At 35.2% G+C, this 17,984-nt stretch overlaps 1 protein-coding gene across 1 annotated transcript in view; it reads left to right on the top strand.

Moving 5' to 3' along the window:
- RNF217 (ring finger protein 217) overlaps positions 1–15,925 on the top strand; it is a 121,370-nt gene extending 105,445 nt beyond the window's left edge. The window contains exons 4-6 of the mRNA XM_059941288.1: positions 6,670–6,871; positions 11,522–11,593; positions 12,989–15,925. Of these exons, the coding sequence (XP_059797271.1) occupies positions 6,670–6,871; positions 11,522–11,593; positions 12,989–13,062 (348 nt within the window). The 3' untranslated portion in view covers positions 13,063–15,925. The remainder of the gene's footprint in view (positions 1–6,669; positions 6,872–11,521; positions 11,594–12,988) is intronic.
- The last annotated feature ends 2,059 nt before the right edge of the window (positions 15,926–17,984 follow it).

The raw sequence follows: 17,984 nt of genomic DNA, 5'->3' as shown, positions 1-17,984 counted from the left end.
CAGTGCCTTGAATACTGCTGTGCTGGGAATGGTCTCCCTACCTCCAAGTCTTCTTAACTGGTGAACTTAACTTGTTCGTCATTTCTCAGATCAACTGACACTTCCTTAGAGGAGCCTCTTCTGACCCTTAGACCAGATCAAGCTTCTTAAGTATTCTCTTCATACCTTATCCTTTTCCTTCATAGCATTTTTCATAGCTTATGAGTGTCTATTTATTTGCAGAATTGATTATGTCTATCTACAGCTTAGACTAAAAGCTCCTTAATGGCAGAAGCCATGTCAGATTTTATCAATGAACAAATAAATATTTATTGTGTAAATGAATGAATGTTTCCTGGAGAAAGACAGTTGATCTGGATGTTTCAGTAACATGGGGTTGTTGGGATATAGCTCAGCGGTAGAACATTTGACTGTAGTAACATGGGGTTGCTGTCAACTGAGGAAGAATTGAGAGGTGAGTAAGAAAAGCAGTGAAAATATTCTTTTAAGAAGCTTGCTTAAAATGGAAGGGTGGGGGTAATCATTGGCTGAAGGTCATGTGGAATTAAAGGAAGGATTTATTAGGATGGGGGGGACACCTGAGCTATTAGCAGGCTAAGTGGTGCACAGTCACAGAGGGGAAAGGGTAAAGATGAACGGGAAGGAGGGGAAAACTGACATCTGGAGATTTCTGAGAACATGGGGTGCCGGGCTAAGGGAAGTACGGTAAAGAGGAAGGAAGAAAATTAGGGGCTAATTTGTAGTACACTCTACCTTGAGGAATGAGAATCGGACAGTATTCTACACTCTTCTTCAAAGAATTTGTCATCATAAATCAATTATAAGACTGAAATATGTATGAAATTTCCTATAACTAAGAAAACCAGGACATTGGAGGACAATTAAGAGTATTGGCTTTAAAAAGCTAACATAGCAGGAAACACCAAATGATTCAGAAATCATCTTATATATTTTTTGCAATATAGTTTACCATTACAGAGGCCACCATGTTTGGCATGACAGACGAGGATTCATTCTGCTTATCTATCCCTTCCCTTTCTTCTCCTTCTAATTTCTGATAATTATTATTTTAGTTCTTCTTTTGATTATCTTTTACCTTTAAATAATATACTGTAACCTTGGTTCAACAGTCTAACAATTTTAGGTGATATATGAGGATCTAGCCCTCCTACAATTCTTTCCACCTCTCTATTTCCCATTTTCTGTAAGCTGTAACTTTGTTTTTATATTGTCAAATTTAATAACATTCACATTCTATTCTAATATAATATTTAATACTTCTGTTATTTCTAAAGGATAATTCTAACATGGGAAAACCAATTGGGTATTTACATAATCAAGAACATATAATTATGGAGCAAAGATTACATTTCCTTTTCCATGAGATCACAACTTCTAGGAAAAATGCCTTTTGCCTCTTTGCTTACTGTCAATTACTTAATCATGCTGTAGTTTGTTACGCCTCATATTTGGAACTTACATGCCTTTCATTTTGTTTTGTTTTTCCTGAAAGTCCTTACTGTTTTTCTTTCTTCCTTATTGGGAATAGAAATACCACTTTATTTATCATGTTATTTAATATTTAGCTCCTCAGGAATTTTATTGCTTGGTGTATATTCCATTGTTATTTTTTGAAGATGTTCTTGAAACCAGCTGACTTCCTGTTCTAAATTGGACTGATTGCTTTGCAGCTCTTTCGCTGAGGTTTCTTACACCTTTTTTGGTATGTGGTAACACTGTCTTTTCTTGACTTGTGCATTCACTTGATGAAGTGCTTCCTTAAGTCATGGCACCAGAAAAGGAACAGAGGAGTCTTAGCATCTCTGCAATTGTTTCATTTTTACCCCCATATATTATTTATTTTGTAATTGGACAAGAATTCTAGGTTCATATTTTTAATGAGGTCTTTGAAGACTGCATAGATGTTTGCTTTTTAAAAATCCCTGTGTTGAAGAACCTAGGGGCAAGACAGGAATAAAGACGAAGACGTAGAGAATCCGACTTGAGGACACAGGGAGGGGGAAGGGTAAACTGGGATGAAGTGAGAGAGTAGCATGGACATATATACACTACCAAATGTAAAATAGATTGCTAGTGGGAAGCAGCCACATAGCACAGGGAGATCAGCTCGGTGCTTTGTGACCACCTAGAGGGGTGGGATAGGGAGGGTGAGAGGGAGACGCAAGAGGGAGGGGGTATGGGGATATATGTATACGTATAGCTGATTCACTTTGTTATACAGCAGAAAGTAACACACATTGTAAAGCAATTATACTGCAATAAAGATGTTAAAAAAAAAAATCCGTGTTATGGAGAATTGGTATAGTGAGATAAGTAAGGAACTGAGAGTTACTCGTGGGATTTTTTAAAACTTTCCTCATAATTATTGCTTCTAATTAATTCCTCCCATATCAAAGCCATTGAGGCAAATACATGTATTAAAATAATTTTATACATAGAGTAAATTATTTGTTGGGAACAATAATACATAACAGTTAATTTAGTTATAATTTCCTGCTTAAAGAATAAAATAAGCCTTCAATTCTTGGTGAAAGTGGAGATAAATACTTGTGGGCAGATGTGTACTGATTTAGTTATAAAATGGGTTGGATATTTAGCAGTTCATTTATTGCTATTCTCCTACCTTATAATTAAGTAGAATCTGTATGAAAATAAAAAGCTGAATTCTAGTTCTATTTTTCAAGATAATTTGTGGGCATTTTATTAAACTAAATGTAAACAACCTGAAGAGGGCAGGTACATATATTGATTACTCTTTTATTACAGGTGTTGATATGTACTGTAATGAATGTCATAGACTCAAAAATGATCCGTGCTGTCATTTCTGTCTACTACTATGTGGACTTAATATCAAACTCATATTAAAGAAATATCTGGCATATCCTGAACATTTTATCTCATGGCTTGTAAATGTAGAGCTATATAAGCAACATTTAGTGCTTAAATATTCAACTCCTTACGTATCAGCCATCCTTATTTGGTATAGATGGAGAGAAGAAACCCTGTTAGTGATAACAAATCAAATGATGTTTGTGACTTATGGGTAGTCAGTTTAATCTAATGGGTTAGAAATATCTCATCTGTCTTACTCTGTCTCCATCCCTTAAGTAAGAACAGAATTTTGATGCTGAATTACAGCCACTTGGGTGATTGGTATGTTTTTTAGCAGAGCTAAACTGATGAATGTTTTGAAGCTATAATAAAAAAAACTTTTAAAGTTTCACTGAAAAATAAAATGGACTTTACATAAATGTAATTTAAACCTACTTTTTAAGGCTCTATGTTTTAAAAACAAAAATGGCATTGTCAAAGTGTGACCTTTAAAGATATATTCAGGGAAGTCGTTTATCATATGAAATTTATTAGCCTCTGGGTGTTAGGAGTTCAAAATTACAACTTGCTTCTTAGCAAATGTGAAAAGTAATGTCTTCTGTTACAAGTTAACTTGCATTATGTCAGTTCATTTCTCTTAGCATGAAGTTATAAAATATTCATATATAATCAAGATATATTTGCAATAGTATTAAAGGAAGCACTGTGTACTTGACGGTTGGAAATTATGAAACCATTTTAATGATTAAATCATTGCCATTATATGAGTAAAATACGCAAATTAATCTATAGAACTATATAATCCTGCAACGTACAAGGTTCCTGTAGAGTATTGTCAGAACTTAGAATTTTATCACTTCCTGTGCAGAAATATTTTTGGACTAACAGTATTTTAGTTGCCTGCTGTGTTTCAAATATTATTTTAGAAATGAGGAAAGACTGTTAAAAGAGGCTAAAAATTGCAGTCTTCACTATTTAAATGAAATAATAAGTATACCACATAAAGATTTTAGAACACAATGAAACAATATTACAAGCAGATATAAAACGACAGTAAAAATTGTATGTGAAATTTTGAGGCAAATGAACTGTCAGTGACAAGTTTAACTTATTAGAGCAAGTTTCTTGTCAGAAAAATTTTTGACATTATTTTAAAGGAAGAACGTGAACTGGCCCAGAGAGCAGCTAAAACAAGCAGAAAGACTCGAACATGCCTTGTACAGGAGGGCAGACATGACTACTCTGTCAGCAAAGAACACAATTGACCCTCTGGTTTTATCTTTAAATTTATAATAAGAGGCTGCTTAGCATAATAAAGAAACAGACAAGAATCAAAATACTTTCTCCATTCATTCAAGCAGATTACTTTTCTGAGCTCTGGTTATGAATAAGCATGCCAGTCTCATGGTGTGGTCATGAGGCTTAAAGGCGCTAATCTAGGTACAGTGCTTGGCATTTAGTAGGCTCTAAACAAATATTAGTCCTTTTCCCTTTACAGGTCACATACAACACTATGCTATGTGGCCAGGAAATCTGTTAAGCTTTAATTACCTCCATATTAAGAGCAATTACAATATACAGTCGAAAAGTTGAGCATATGATGAAGTAACCTTTATTTTGGGTGCTCAGCTGTTGTCTCTGAACATGTTTTCTCCTAGTGCTCAGGTAGTTTAAAGGATGAGAAATAGTTCAAAGGTTCAGTAGGGCCTTAGCCTACCTCATTCCTTAATGCCATCTGCTGTGCTAAATGGATGTGGTCATAGGAATTGTTCTTCAGAATCATTCATAGAAACAGGTGCAATGGGGAGACTAAGGGAGAAATTACCAGGAAGCTAAAGAGCTCAAGCTGCAGAGACCCTCACCTGCACAGGTCTCTTCTTAGGCCTTGTATCTAATTTGCATTTGTAATTTACACGCTTCTCCTTTAAGAGGACCCCCCAGTTAGATAACCTTCAGGCCCCACAAAACCTGGGTCCACGTCACTGGAGTGTCAGGTAACAGAAAAAGAATTCAATGTAATTGAAAAAGATGAGGTGGCCAATAGCAGAAAAAGCAAATTTTGCTTCTATTCACCAAATATTGATTGGTAGTTACCCTTGACCACAGATGCTTATATGCCCTTAACCACAAGCTAGCCCTCACCTATCCAGGAAGGTACTCTAGTCTAGCATCAGCCTAAGAATCAGCCAATTGAAGAAGTGAGAAAGGAGATCACCTGGCCATCAGGGAGTGTCAGTTGCATTGCCCTGGTATTTGGTTTCTCACATTTTTAGGTGGGTGAAGGGGAAGGGATAGATGGAACCAATATTATACTGATCTGACTCAATATGTGCCCCCCAAATGTTTTAGTCACTGTATGTATATTATCACATTTTTATTCTCATGTAAGTAATATCATCTAAATTGTAGCTTGGGAGATAAGAAGTAACCTCCGTACTTTCCTGTAACTTGACAGCAACAACAGAGGGAGGTGCTTAGTTGCACAGGTAGCATTGTATACACAGTCCTGTACAAGCATTTGCAAATGAAATTAGAGCTGGAAACTAAAATGGTACTGCAAATACACTTACACCTGCTCTCATTTCCTTCCACAACAGGATTTCTTTTCCTTGACATTTATTTACAAAAAGTTTTACATAATCCTTTCTTTTAAGGAATCCTCTTCGTCTCTTCTTATTCCCCAAGCCACCTCGTTCTTGCTGATCATAGCATCAACAAAACATACCTTCAGAGCATTTTTTTTTTAATTTGAATTTTATTTATTTTTTATACAGCAGGTTCTTATTAGTTATCTATTTTATACATATTAGTGTATATATGTCCATCCCAATCTCCCAATTCATGCGACCACTACCACCAACCCCCCCCAACCCGGCTTTCCCCCCTTGGTGTCCATACGTTTGTTCTCTACATCTGTGTCTCTATTTCTGCCTTGCAAACCGGTTCACCTGTACCATTTTTCTAGATTCCACATATATGCATTAATATATGATATTTGTTTTTCTCTTTCTGACTTACTTCACTCTGTATGACAGTCTCTAGGTCCATCCACGTCTCTACAAATGACCCAATTTAGTTCCTTTTTTTATGGCTGAGTAATATTCCATTGTGTATATGTACCACATCTTCTTTATCCATTCATCTGTCGATGGTCTTTTAGGTTGCTTCCTGGCTATTGTAAATAGTGCTGCAGTGAACATTGGGGTGCATGTGTCTTTTTGAATTATGGTTTTCTCTGGGTATATGCCCAGTAGTGGGATTGCTGGGTCATACGGTAATTCTATTTTTAGTTTTTTAAGGAACCTCCATACTGTTCTCCATAGTGGCTGTATCAATTTACATTCCCACCAACAGTGCAAGAGGGTTCCCTTTTCTCCACACCCTCTCCAGCATTTGTTGTTTGTAGATTTTCTGATGATGCCCATTCTAACAGGAGTGAGGTGATACCTCATTGTAGTTTTGATTTGCATTTCTCACCTTCACAGCATTTTAAATTGCCTCCTAATCATTGAGTTCGATGCATGTCTGGAAAGATAAGTGAGTTTTCTTTGGGATGTGTTTGTTTATATCTGTATTATTCAAAAGAAGCCAACAGCTTGAGCACCTGAAATGTTATTGAGCTTTACACATGTTTAAAGTGCTTGATACAAAGGTGGCCTGGGAGAGCGTGATAATAAGCAAACTTATGGCCTCAGAAATGCTTTGTTAGGCTTTTATTTTGGTGAAACTAGTAACTGTTATTCCATACATTTGCCAGATTCTACTTTATAAAAAATTTAATAACCTTTTTTATCTTTCCCTCTTTCGCTGGTACAGATCCATATCCAGAGAACGGAAGGGTGTGACCATATGACCTGTTCACAATGTAACACTAATTTTTGTTATCGATGTGGGGAGAGATACCGCCAGCTCCGTTTCTTTGGAGACCACACATCAAACCTCAGTATATTTGGATGCAAATACCGCTACCTCCCAGAGAGACCTCATCTAAGGAGACTAGTGCGAGGGTCAGTCTGTGGTGAGTGTCTGACGTGACTTATACAGTCTTCCCCAGGAAGGAAGCAGTGATGATGACAGAACTTAGGAATGTAATAGAATAGCCGTGACAGATCTCAGCACCTGCCAGGTATTCTAGTAGAGCCTTTAGCTAAAAATAGGAGGAAGATGTTTTCTCTCCCTTTGAGTTTAAAATAAAAAACTTGTTTGTTAGCAGGGCACTGCTTACATGAGCAAGCAGATTTTGTTCGAAAAACAAATAATTTATTACACTGCAGAAATATGAAGTCATTAGTCTTCTGAAAGCCTTGTAAGCCACTTGATGAAAGGGGACGATGTCACATTTCTTTTGTAGTGAGAGTACCTAGCAGTGGGTCTTAGGCATATCCTCTATTCATCCATGGAAGACAAACAGTGCAATTTTAAAAATCCCTATGCTTCAGAGTCTTGTAATGGAGTTCCATTGTACCTATATAGTTGATAAGCCATTGTATATATTTGTATGTATTTTCTGTTGTATTAGTAGTTAATATTAATAGCTAACAGTTAATGAAATGAGCATCAATTGCCCTCATTGCATATAAACCCAAATTTAAATATCCAAGTGCAGTGCTTTTATGGATTGACTTTTTTACCCTTTTCTTCGTCCTCAACAACGCACAGTCTCATATACAAATATGCAAAGATAAACACAGATTCCTGCTCTGGCCTAATGTCACCACCTTTGAGTGATGCAGTGTTCTTCTGGCCTAATAGTTCTTCCAATGTCTCCCTGCTCCTCTGGAATATACCTACTGTGAGATTTCTTTCTTTTTCATCATGCAGAACTCCATTATTTCTTTCTCTGGCAGTCTTTCTCATGTATACACAATACTTTTTAACATTGTCTACGTTTCTTCCTTTCTACTTACTTGTGCCTAGTTACTTCGTGAGACTATCTCTATATCACTCTTTAGCCCTCCATCACTTCATTGCTGTTGTAAACCGCTCTCCTCGCTAGAATCATGTCAGGCTAATCAGAACAAAGCTGATGGTAATAATTTACTTCTGTCAGGTAAACAATAGAACATATATTTTAAATTTCATTTTATCATGTGGAAACCAGTGCCATCATTTTCTAAAATCTTATATGATATCTATAAAAACACCCTTACTGAGCTTTAATTAAACATAATTTCCCACAACCAACAGCATTCAATATAGTCAAGATTGGTTTTAATGATTTTCAGTGCTTTTCTGTTTAGTTGCTTATAATATATAATAATTATATAACCAATATATACTTACTAGTTAAACAGACTTTAGAGGGATAGCTAGGGAATCTAACCACTATTTATAACAATATTACCATGAGAAAACTAACTGCAAAATTAAGTTTTGAGCTGTAACCTATTTGTAAGTCTGTACATACAGAAAACAACCTAAAAACCAAAATCCTTACATCTCCTGCACTGTTAGTCCTTTTCTTTCCTACTTCAATGCCATTTTGTGGCAAAGTGTTTCCTTCCATTTTTGTTTTAAATAATCTTTGATTTGACCATGCTTTTTTTTTTTTTCCTTTTCGTTTTTCTGTTTAGTCATTCTTAAATAAGGAAAGTCATTTCCTGCCCTATTTGTTCAATAATATTTTGGGTGCATTCTCTTTGAGTCCTTTCACCATTTGCCTAGATGCCACTAGAATTCTCTTTCCAGGTCATAAAATAGAGTCAAGATATTTAACAGCCTGTAGAATGGGCAGCACATAAACATTGTCAGCAGGGAAATATTTTCTTTGCACAGTCTTCTCTGTTTTTATTTTTAATTTTATGGTCAGCTTTCTATAAATGGTTTTCTTTTTGGCCCATTTTCTTTTCTGTGTATGTGTGTGTACTCGTGTGTGTCAGGATGAACCTGACAAAGGAGGGAGCAGCTGGCCTTATGATAAGCTCTCCCTCCTACACATATTTTTGCACCCCCAGCACAGCTGCCTCGAACTGCTGTTGGACCATCACTCCAAGTATAGCAGGGAAATGTGGACTTTTTTCCTGTGGACAAACAAGGAAAAAATACAATAATTCATGTTACCCATTACATTTTACAGAATCAGACAGAATGATTTTATAAGCGATGTTTTTAAATAAAAAGAGCAATTTAATTTCAAACATCTCATCCCTACAAAAGGCAGGAAAAGGAGTTACTCTGTAAGTCCCAAGCTTACCTTCTCCCTGCCATGGAAGAGAGTAGATGGATGACAGCAAAGCCCTCCTGCCCTCCATCCTTGCATGATGGAACCCAGTTTGCTCCTCAGTTTGGGACCACAGCCTGCAGATGTCCTTGGACAGAGACAGAGAAAGGGCCTGCCCTCCTCTCACAGCCGGAGGTTGGAAAACAAGGATGGTCACGTGACCATCTGCCCAGCTACAGATCGGAGGTTCTGCCTCTAGAGAATAAGGGAGAACAGCGATTTGAGGATAATTAGCAGCCTCTGACATGCAGGTATCTCCCTGGTAGGGAGTAGGTAGGTTATTCAGTGAATGGTGTTGGGAATAAAAGTGACAGAAAGAATGCTTTGTTCTCATATAATTCCATACAAATATTGAAAATATTACATTAAAACATAGAATAGTAAAGAACATACAGGTCCTTAACTGATTTCTAGTTGGCAAATAACTCATATGAACAAAAGCAATGGAGCCCCCCCTCCGAAAATAAACATCACATTTTTCAAAAGGAAAAGAAGTCTGGACCCAGAATTGAAGAAATACAGATAGTCAATAAACATGTTTTAAAAGATTCAGTGTTATTAGTAGTCAGAGAAATGTAAAAAAACGAAATTTTTTTCTGGATATTGATTAGCAAATATTTTGTCAAGTTAATACTCTATGCTGGACATCTATACTCTACTGAATGAACTGGGAATTTTGTGCATTTCTTTTACAAAGAAATTTGATAGTAATGTGAAGGATATTTTAAAACATGATAAAAAATCTAGGTTGACAGTGGTTTATTTGCAAATATAATTTAAAATAGCAGAAAAGGGAACAAAAAATAAGTACTAAAATATTTAAATAAGCTAGAATATATGGATATAGTAGAATACTATTTCAGCTATTGAGAATGGTATTTTAAAAGAATTATTATTGATCTAGGAATAAGAGAATCTGTGCTTAACTGTCCTCAAGACAGTTTCAAAGGTAGACTTAACATGTATTGAACATTGATTGCATATTGTAATAAGTTTATTACTTCCCAAAGAGAGAGAGCACATATCTGGTTCTTTGAGTTCTGTGATATTTGAAAAAAAAAAAAATAGTGCTGTTACTTTGCAGTCGTGTTTCATCACTATTATGAAAATATATTGATAATTACTTAAAAAGGAAACATGAATGAGCACACTGAGCTACATGTGTAGGAAAAAAACCTGATTCTTTTACAATATGCAAATCAATATACTATAAACTCAAGTGTAGCTTTAAGAATGTACAAAGTTTAATTGTTCAATGCGAGTTAGTATTACTTGATTGATTCTGTCATTGGTGAAAAATGTAAGTAAACCCCATGGTTAGACATTGTGTCAATTGAATGGCAGTTTTTTCAAAATTAGATATTAAAATCTGTATTTTTTATCTATGTTTTTTCTGTGGTTCCAAAGCCCCTTTCTTAAGAATAAAGAAGTTAATATTTTTCTGACAAATTTCCAACAAATGGCTACATTATGTTTCTGTTTTTTAATATAATTGGTTATTCCAAATTACTGTCCTTATTTATAGAATGGTGTTGCTGCTTTATTTTCAACAGCTAAGGGAGTCTACTACAAAGTCCCTCCATTCCTTCCTCTTCTCTTGTTGTGTTTGGGTTGTACAGCTATTACTGTGTCACATGCCTTAAGATCAAGATTACTATGTAATGACAAGATATTAACTACTAGCCTCTATTTTTGTGCTAGTGCCTTTTAACGCTAGTAGGATTCCAGTTGTGAACTCTGTGATATAACTAGAGTTTATTGTAATCACTGCCTAGTTATTCATTTAGAAAAAAAAGTGCTGGTTGATGCCATTTGGCATCCTTATAAGTGCTTCCTTTCTAAGTTTGTTAAAATGATTCATTTGAAAAACCTTCAATATATTGTATGTTTATTGGTAATTTTCTCTAACAATGGTATTGAAACATCCCATTTGTAATTCAGTGTATTAGGTGTTCATATAGTTAGTTTATTTTGGACGCAGGAAATAAATAAATCACATTTTCAGATGTGGACTTGGGCACAGCCCTCTGTAGCACCTACTAGCTCTCCATTTTGTGAGCTAATTAGATTTTCTCCTGCCAGCTCAGAATGTGTCACTCCTTTCTTAATCTCTCAGAATTTTAAAAATTTAAAATGGAAGAGATCTAAAGGAAAAACACAAAGATGAATGGTCCTGGTGGAATAAAGTGAACCAGTAGCTTTGGAATTTTCTTGGTTGTTAAGGATGATTTATGCGATGTATGACACGTGTACCCAGGACTTGAGTGAAGTTACTGAACTTACATATGTGTATTTGTTCTACACCTGATACATTTCCTTAGAGAAATATTGCCTTAATTTTAATGACTCCTTAAAAAATAACATACATTGTGATATTAAAAAGCATTGCTGAAATTGTTTTTAGTTTTAGTTTAAGACTCTCTAAATGGTTTGCCTTTTGTTTTCCAGCTGGAAAATTATTCATTGCACCTCTAATTCTGGTCTTGGGATTAGCACTAGGGGCCATAGCAGTTGTAATCGGTAAGAAATACTTAATGTATCTGAGATGAGAATTCTCTGAGTGCCACAGAGAGAATATGAGTGTAAATGTAATAGTGAGTCAGTATTAAGTGTAGATGGTACGTGTTCCATGCTTGCTCTAGATAAGCAATCAGCACATGATTTATAGATTCAGAGGAGCGTATTTCGTACAGGGTGTATTTGTGTGACACTTTTTCAGTCCATGAACACTTTGATTCATGTTTCTTATAAAGCATTATTAATCCCCTTTTAATACAAAAGTTAATGTAACTAGTATTTTAGCAAAAGATTCCAGTAGACGAGAACCCAGATTTTCCAATTCTGAGTTCAGGTTGGAACATCAAAGAAAAGAGGCTCTGGGAGCCTTTGGGTCTTCGGTGAGTTCTAGTAAAAGGGTCCCCTGGGTCAAAAAGATACTTTTGATGTGTATAGGAACACGTACCCAACATATACTTGAGCACTAACAAATAGAAAATGTATCAGTGATAAATATAGTTTTATTCATACAAGTATATTAAAATATGTATTTTCGAGCAATGGTTCTCAGACTCTAGAGTGCTTTATAAGAACCTTGAGGGCTGGTTAAAAAACAGCTTCCTGGTTCCTACTCACAGTTTCTGATTCAGTGTAGGGGCCTAGTTCTAAAAAGTTAGGTGATGCTGATGCGGACGGTCCAAGGATCACACTTTGAGAACCATTGCTGTAGAGGATTTAAAATTAAACACTATAGCTAAAGGCTGCTTTGATGATTGTTCCACATAGTAGATGGGATTTCTCTTTTTTCCTAAATAAACTGATTTTTATATGTAAAGTTCTGTTTAGCAAGTAATTTGCATGTGCAGGACAGATAGAATTATAAGGTAACTCACATTTAAGTTCTTACAATGAATGAGGCTTTATGAAGTAGATACTATTATTATCTGCATTTTACAGTTGAGGATATTAAGGCCTTACTAGGACCTCACACGTGGTAGAACTGGGAATCAAAGCTGACATTTGCTCCACCGCCCATGTTCTTAAGTAACATGCTATATGGCCTGAAACCGAAGCATGAATATCAGTGTGCAAGTGATATGACTAGGGATAATAAAGAAGACTTAAACCTAAGTTTTGATATTTTGATAAAAAACATTCATGTCCAAACTGGTGTCACAGACTTTGTTAAAAGGGGGAGAGGGAGCTGAAGAAAAATAATAAAGAATGAAATCTTGAAGAACTAAGTACATTTCATAGCATAGGTATCTTCCCTCTTTTCATTTTCATGTATTACTAAATAATGATTATTTATAAATAGCTTGCAAAATAAAAATTTGAAAATAGAAAATTTTCAGATCTATGATACTAAAAGCCTGTCCTCTTAATTAGCTTTAATCTTTTTTTTTTTTTAATCCCCAGGTTTATTTGTATTTCCTATCTATTGCCTTTGTAAAAAACAGAGAAAACGATCACGGACAGGAATGCACTGGTAAATGCAGGTGATTTCATCTGACTACGCTGGTCCGGGTAGGAGCTACACAGAATTATACACCTGTCTGAGGGTCACTTCTTGAAAACTGCCAGGAGGACCCTTTTGCCATCTCTTCTCCCGTGTTCTCTGCAGGCCACAATGCCTCTAGCTCCGGTGCATTCCCAACATGGTATCCTGTCCTTTCCTTATACAGATTGCTGCTTTTACAAAATGGTCACTTTCATAGACTATAAACATCTATATCATAACTCTGATCTTCTTAATGGTTCTTGGAAGAAAGTATTTTAATTAGAACCAGTTATCCTCAGACCTGTCTGAGCATGCATCTCCTGAGCATTGCTTGGACTGTCTTTGTACCTGAATCTCCCTCCATGCCCTCTTCTGAGACTTGGTGTGAATAACTGAAGGTCCCACCTGTACCAACAAGCAAGGCCACTTTTCAGAAGATGAAGGCTCACCATATGCACCAGTTTTCATCCGTGACCCAAGCAGTACAATTCCTTCATCCTTCAGATGCTATAATTGTTAAAAATCTCAACGCCCAAAAGGGAACTAATGAAACTAAACTAATGAGAAGAATCATAGTTACTGACGTGTATACGTGTAGGGGTGTGAATGTGTGTGTATATACATATCTGTATTAAAACTAGGTCCAATACCTTGTACTTGTCAAGTTCGATGCCTACACTATTTTTCCACATTTTCATAGACGTATTTAAAAATGATTGTTCCTTTGTGGGCATAATTTGGTAATGTACTGAATTAAAGTCAACGTACACAACAGGCTATTTTGATGTTGACCCTTTCTATTTCTTGCTCTCTTTCTCTCTCTCTCTCTCTCTGTCCCACACACACACACAGAAATTTGTGCAGTGTCACCTCAAGGATTATCAAACTTTATAAACTGATAAAACTAATAGGCTGCTTCTAGGAAATTCTCAAGACCTAAATGTTCTGTCTTCTTTTTCAGATTTCTTATATGTTGGCATACTTGCTTCACTCTATAATTAATTTAAATAAGTGTGCTGTAGAGAAAACTGCTGAGGCCTTTAAACATATCCCTATTCTGCTAATTTTTAACCAACTTGTGATTATAATAATTATGCTTTAGGTTAAGCATATGATATTGTTTAAAACCCCACCCTCTCACCTCTCCTTTCCCTCTCTCTCTCTTTTACTTCTCAAGTTTTTCGTAAAAACAAATACTGCTTTTGAAGGATTTTTCTTATGTTTATTGCTCAAATGCATAATAATGTGTTGCTATCTTCTTATGGAGGGGTGATTTAAAACAAAACTTTTTGTGTTCATGGGTTTATCTAAAGTATAAACTGCTTTTGGAGAAGGAAACAAAAAAAAATGAAAAAAATATTTTCAGGATGTTTTACCAAGCTGAGAAATCTTTAAAAATAAGAAAAGGACAAGTAACTAAACTGTGTTTTTTGTTTGTTTTCATCACGAATGTTCATCAGCAGAAGGGAATTAAAGACCTCTAAGAAGCTTAAAGTTTCCACTTGTCTCCAGATCCTTAACATTAGCTATTGGCGTAGATGTAGCATTTATTTTTCAACAACCTTTTCTGAATTGAAATAGATTATGTGATAAAACATGCATTAACATGGATAGTTTGTCTTGTTGGGCTCCAGAGTATAAGAACATTTATCATTTTTATTTGATCTGGAAAGTCCATAATAGTGAAGTTTGCTTTCATGTATAACAAGCCAGCACTTCCATTCTTTCTGAATAACGCTCAGAAAAGCTATACTGCTGGACTAGTCTATTTCCAGTTAGAGGAGGTGTGCCATTTATGGCCTGGAATAGTATATTTCTAAAGCATAACATGATACAAGAAGAATCTAGTTTCACAAATTCATCTTTCCATTCATCCAACCATCTGTCCATCCAATAAATATTTATTGAGTGCCTATTCTACTTGCTCTAGTATTAAAACTGAGAGAATGGGAATTTCTAGCCCTAAATCCTTGTAATTCTGTTATAAAAGTGCTTAATTTTTGTAAATTGGACTTTCCTAGACTTGGGTGTTAGTTTGACGATGTGTGAATATGATGAATTCTAAATCTAGTGGATGTGTTTATGTATGATATGTGTATGTATATATACTTAGACATATACATAGCTGTATATGAATACATATATACCATCTAGCTAAATAATATACTCTCTGGTCCTGGATAATCTATTTTCTTAGGTTATTGTATCTGTTGTCTTTGGCCTACTCAGGGATTTTTATTCCTTTCTTTGAATAATTTATCTTTTGGAGATATTTTTATATTATTTGGAAATGTTCCAATTTTCCACTTACAGAGCGGCGTTTGTTATCAGTGAAGGCTCTTTCATCAGCACTCGCAATAGTGTGCACAGTACTGCACAGGATTTTCATTTTTCTATTGCATAGATTTAAAAAAATTAACATACGCATTTTTTGCTTTCAAAGTTGGTATATATCAGGCCTTTCCCTGCTAGTGACTTAAAGTAGTTATTTGTGAATTTTTTTGCTAAGTATCATTAAGATCTTAAAAAGGGAGAAGAAAAATAAAAGATTATTTATATGTTAGTGCTAACTTGAAGGTAAAACAATCGCACCTTTTGGGGTAAATTCTAAAAACGACTTTAACAAAAGCAGCATGCATGTAAGATGAATATCTTTTTATCCAAGGCTTGTCATTTTTTAATATGTTTTCATTGTAAATTTAATATATGCTCCTTTTAAAAAAATCAAACTATATTGAATTATAAAATACAACTTCCTCTGCTTTTCCCCACCCCTTATTTTCTAGGGGTAACCACTGTTAATAGTTTGGTATGTGTCTTTCCAGATACTATCTATAAATATACAAATAAGTATGCGTGTGTGTGTGTGTATCTGTGTGTGTATTCATTTTGTATAAATAGAATAATATGCTTACTGTCCTGTGACTATTTTACATTTTACTATGAATTGGTAGACATCTTTCCATAAGAGTTTAAATAGATTTACCTCATTCTTTTGTAAATTACTACATATTCCATTGTGGGGCTATACTTTATTTAATCAGTCTCCTATTGAATGAACATCAAGATTGTTTTCACTTCCCTATTACAAAGCATTAGTGAAGATCCTTTACATATAGTTTTGTCACTGTGTGAACATTTTCATAAGTTTTTAAATTCGGTTTTTATATTAGTAATAAAATTTTAATGCATTTTCAATGAATGAGATCATAGAGATAATATATTTAAGGCCCTTTTCTTGGAGAAAGACTTGTGTAAAAGTGCATAATTTTTAAAGAAAAGCATCTTTTGCAGGATAATTCCCCCCCCCCATGCTTGATTAGCCAAATAAATATCTTGCCAACACTTACAAAAGAAAATTCATCTTATTCCAATAAAAATAAAATGCAATGAGATGTCTATAAGATAATGTGAGAAAGATGCATTGATGTTTGGATTGCCTAGTTTTAAAACTTGAGGGATTTAAATGAAATAGCCAAAGTGATCATGTTTGTCACGTTTTTTAAAACACTATGCATGTTCATGCATGTTGCTCCACAAGGAACTTAATTATGCCATTGTGAAAAGTAGGAAGCAACATGTTGGTAATTATGAATGACCACATTCTCCATAGAAAAATAATTTTGACTGTATGTGAGGTTTGGTGGTTTGTTGGGATGCTCATAAACTTGGAATAACGTGAAACCTTTATTTTACAATGAATCCCAGCATTTCCCTAAGAACTTCTGTATGTGAAGTTAAGAAAAGAGGGGTCAAACCTTTTGGCACAAACAACATTGTGTTGCCACCACCTTGATTTTCTGATAAGTGCTATTGTATCCTAAAGGTAGAACAGACTGGAAAACAATCAAAGATAAATTAAACACTGGTCGGGTTACAACCTGGTATCTTTATTTGTACTTTCCTTGCTGTGATATCAGGATTCAGTGGTGCCTGTCAGGAAATTCCCTGTCTTGTGTCACCCACCATCTCTTGAGTCCCAAGGCCACAGGTAGTCTTTATCTTTCAATCCTATCACCCAAATACATGGCCCATGGATCCCCTAAAGGACCTTCAAAATACTCTTCCAGTCCCAAAACAATCCAACCTCATTTTTCTACACTCCTTTGAGATTCTAACCAGCTCCTCTACACTAGAAAAGAGGAGGAGAGAAAGGAGTGGGTTAAAAACTCACTCAGGCACGTGCATAGCGCTAGCATTCCTTCCAGACCTTTGTCAAATTGAGTACACGTGCCACCAAATGGATCTGGTTTCTCTCTTGTTAAACATTGCAGTTGTTCTTAACACTAGACTTTTATGAGCTCTATTAAATTCATAATCATAAAAAGTTGGTGGCCTAAATAATATCCATTGGTATACTTCATTAAGTACCAAAATAAAAATTCATGGCAAATGCCATTTTATATTTGAATTTTATATGCAGGCTGCATATATGCCTTAATGTGAGTCTTCCCATTGGATTGTATGCTTAACCTTTCATATTTGTGGCTGAAATCTATCCCAACTATTGAAAGTAATCTTTCCTGTGGTCAACTTTATTGCTTTGTGTTAATGCTTAGTATAAATATAGCCTTAAGATCCAATAATGCACTTTAAAATACTTGTGCCATTTAAGCAATTTGACAGAGTTGAAGAAACTAATTGCAATATTTTGATGGAGACAGTAGAATAACAGTATTAGCAAATATATGTCACCTCTTTAAATTTGGCAGGGGGGCAGGGAGGCGGGGGTGGAATCAGAAGCTGAAAATTTAAAACAAGTAAAACATACCTGGAAAAGATGTAGCCAAGTTTCTGAAATTATAGTAATCCTAGAAATTGGTATTAGGAGCTCAAACGTAGCAAGTAATTAATACATGTTACCTAATAACCTAGTTGGAATGTTTGTTTAAAATATTAAGTTAGTTTCTACTG

Source organism: Balaenoptera ricei, chromosome 12 (assembly GCF_028023285.1).
Source record: "Balaenoptera ricei isolate mBalRic1 chromosome 12, mBalRic1.hap2, whole genome shotgun sequence".
NCBI classification, from domain to species: Eukaryota; Metazoa; Chordata; class Mammalia; order Artiodactyla; family Balaenopteridae; genus Balaenoptera; species Balaenoptera ricei.
The sequence above is the reverse complement of the archived record's forward strand: the minus strand, read 5'-3'. Positions and strand labels throughout refer to the sequence as shown.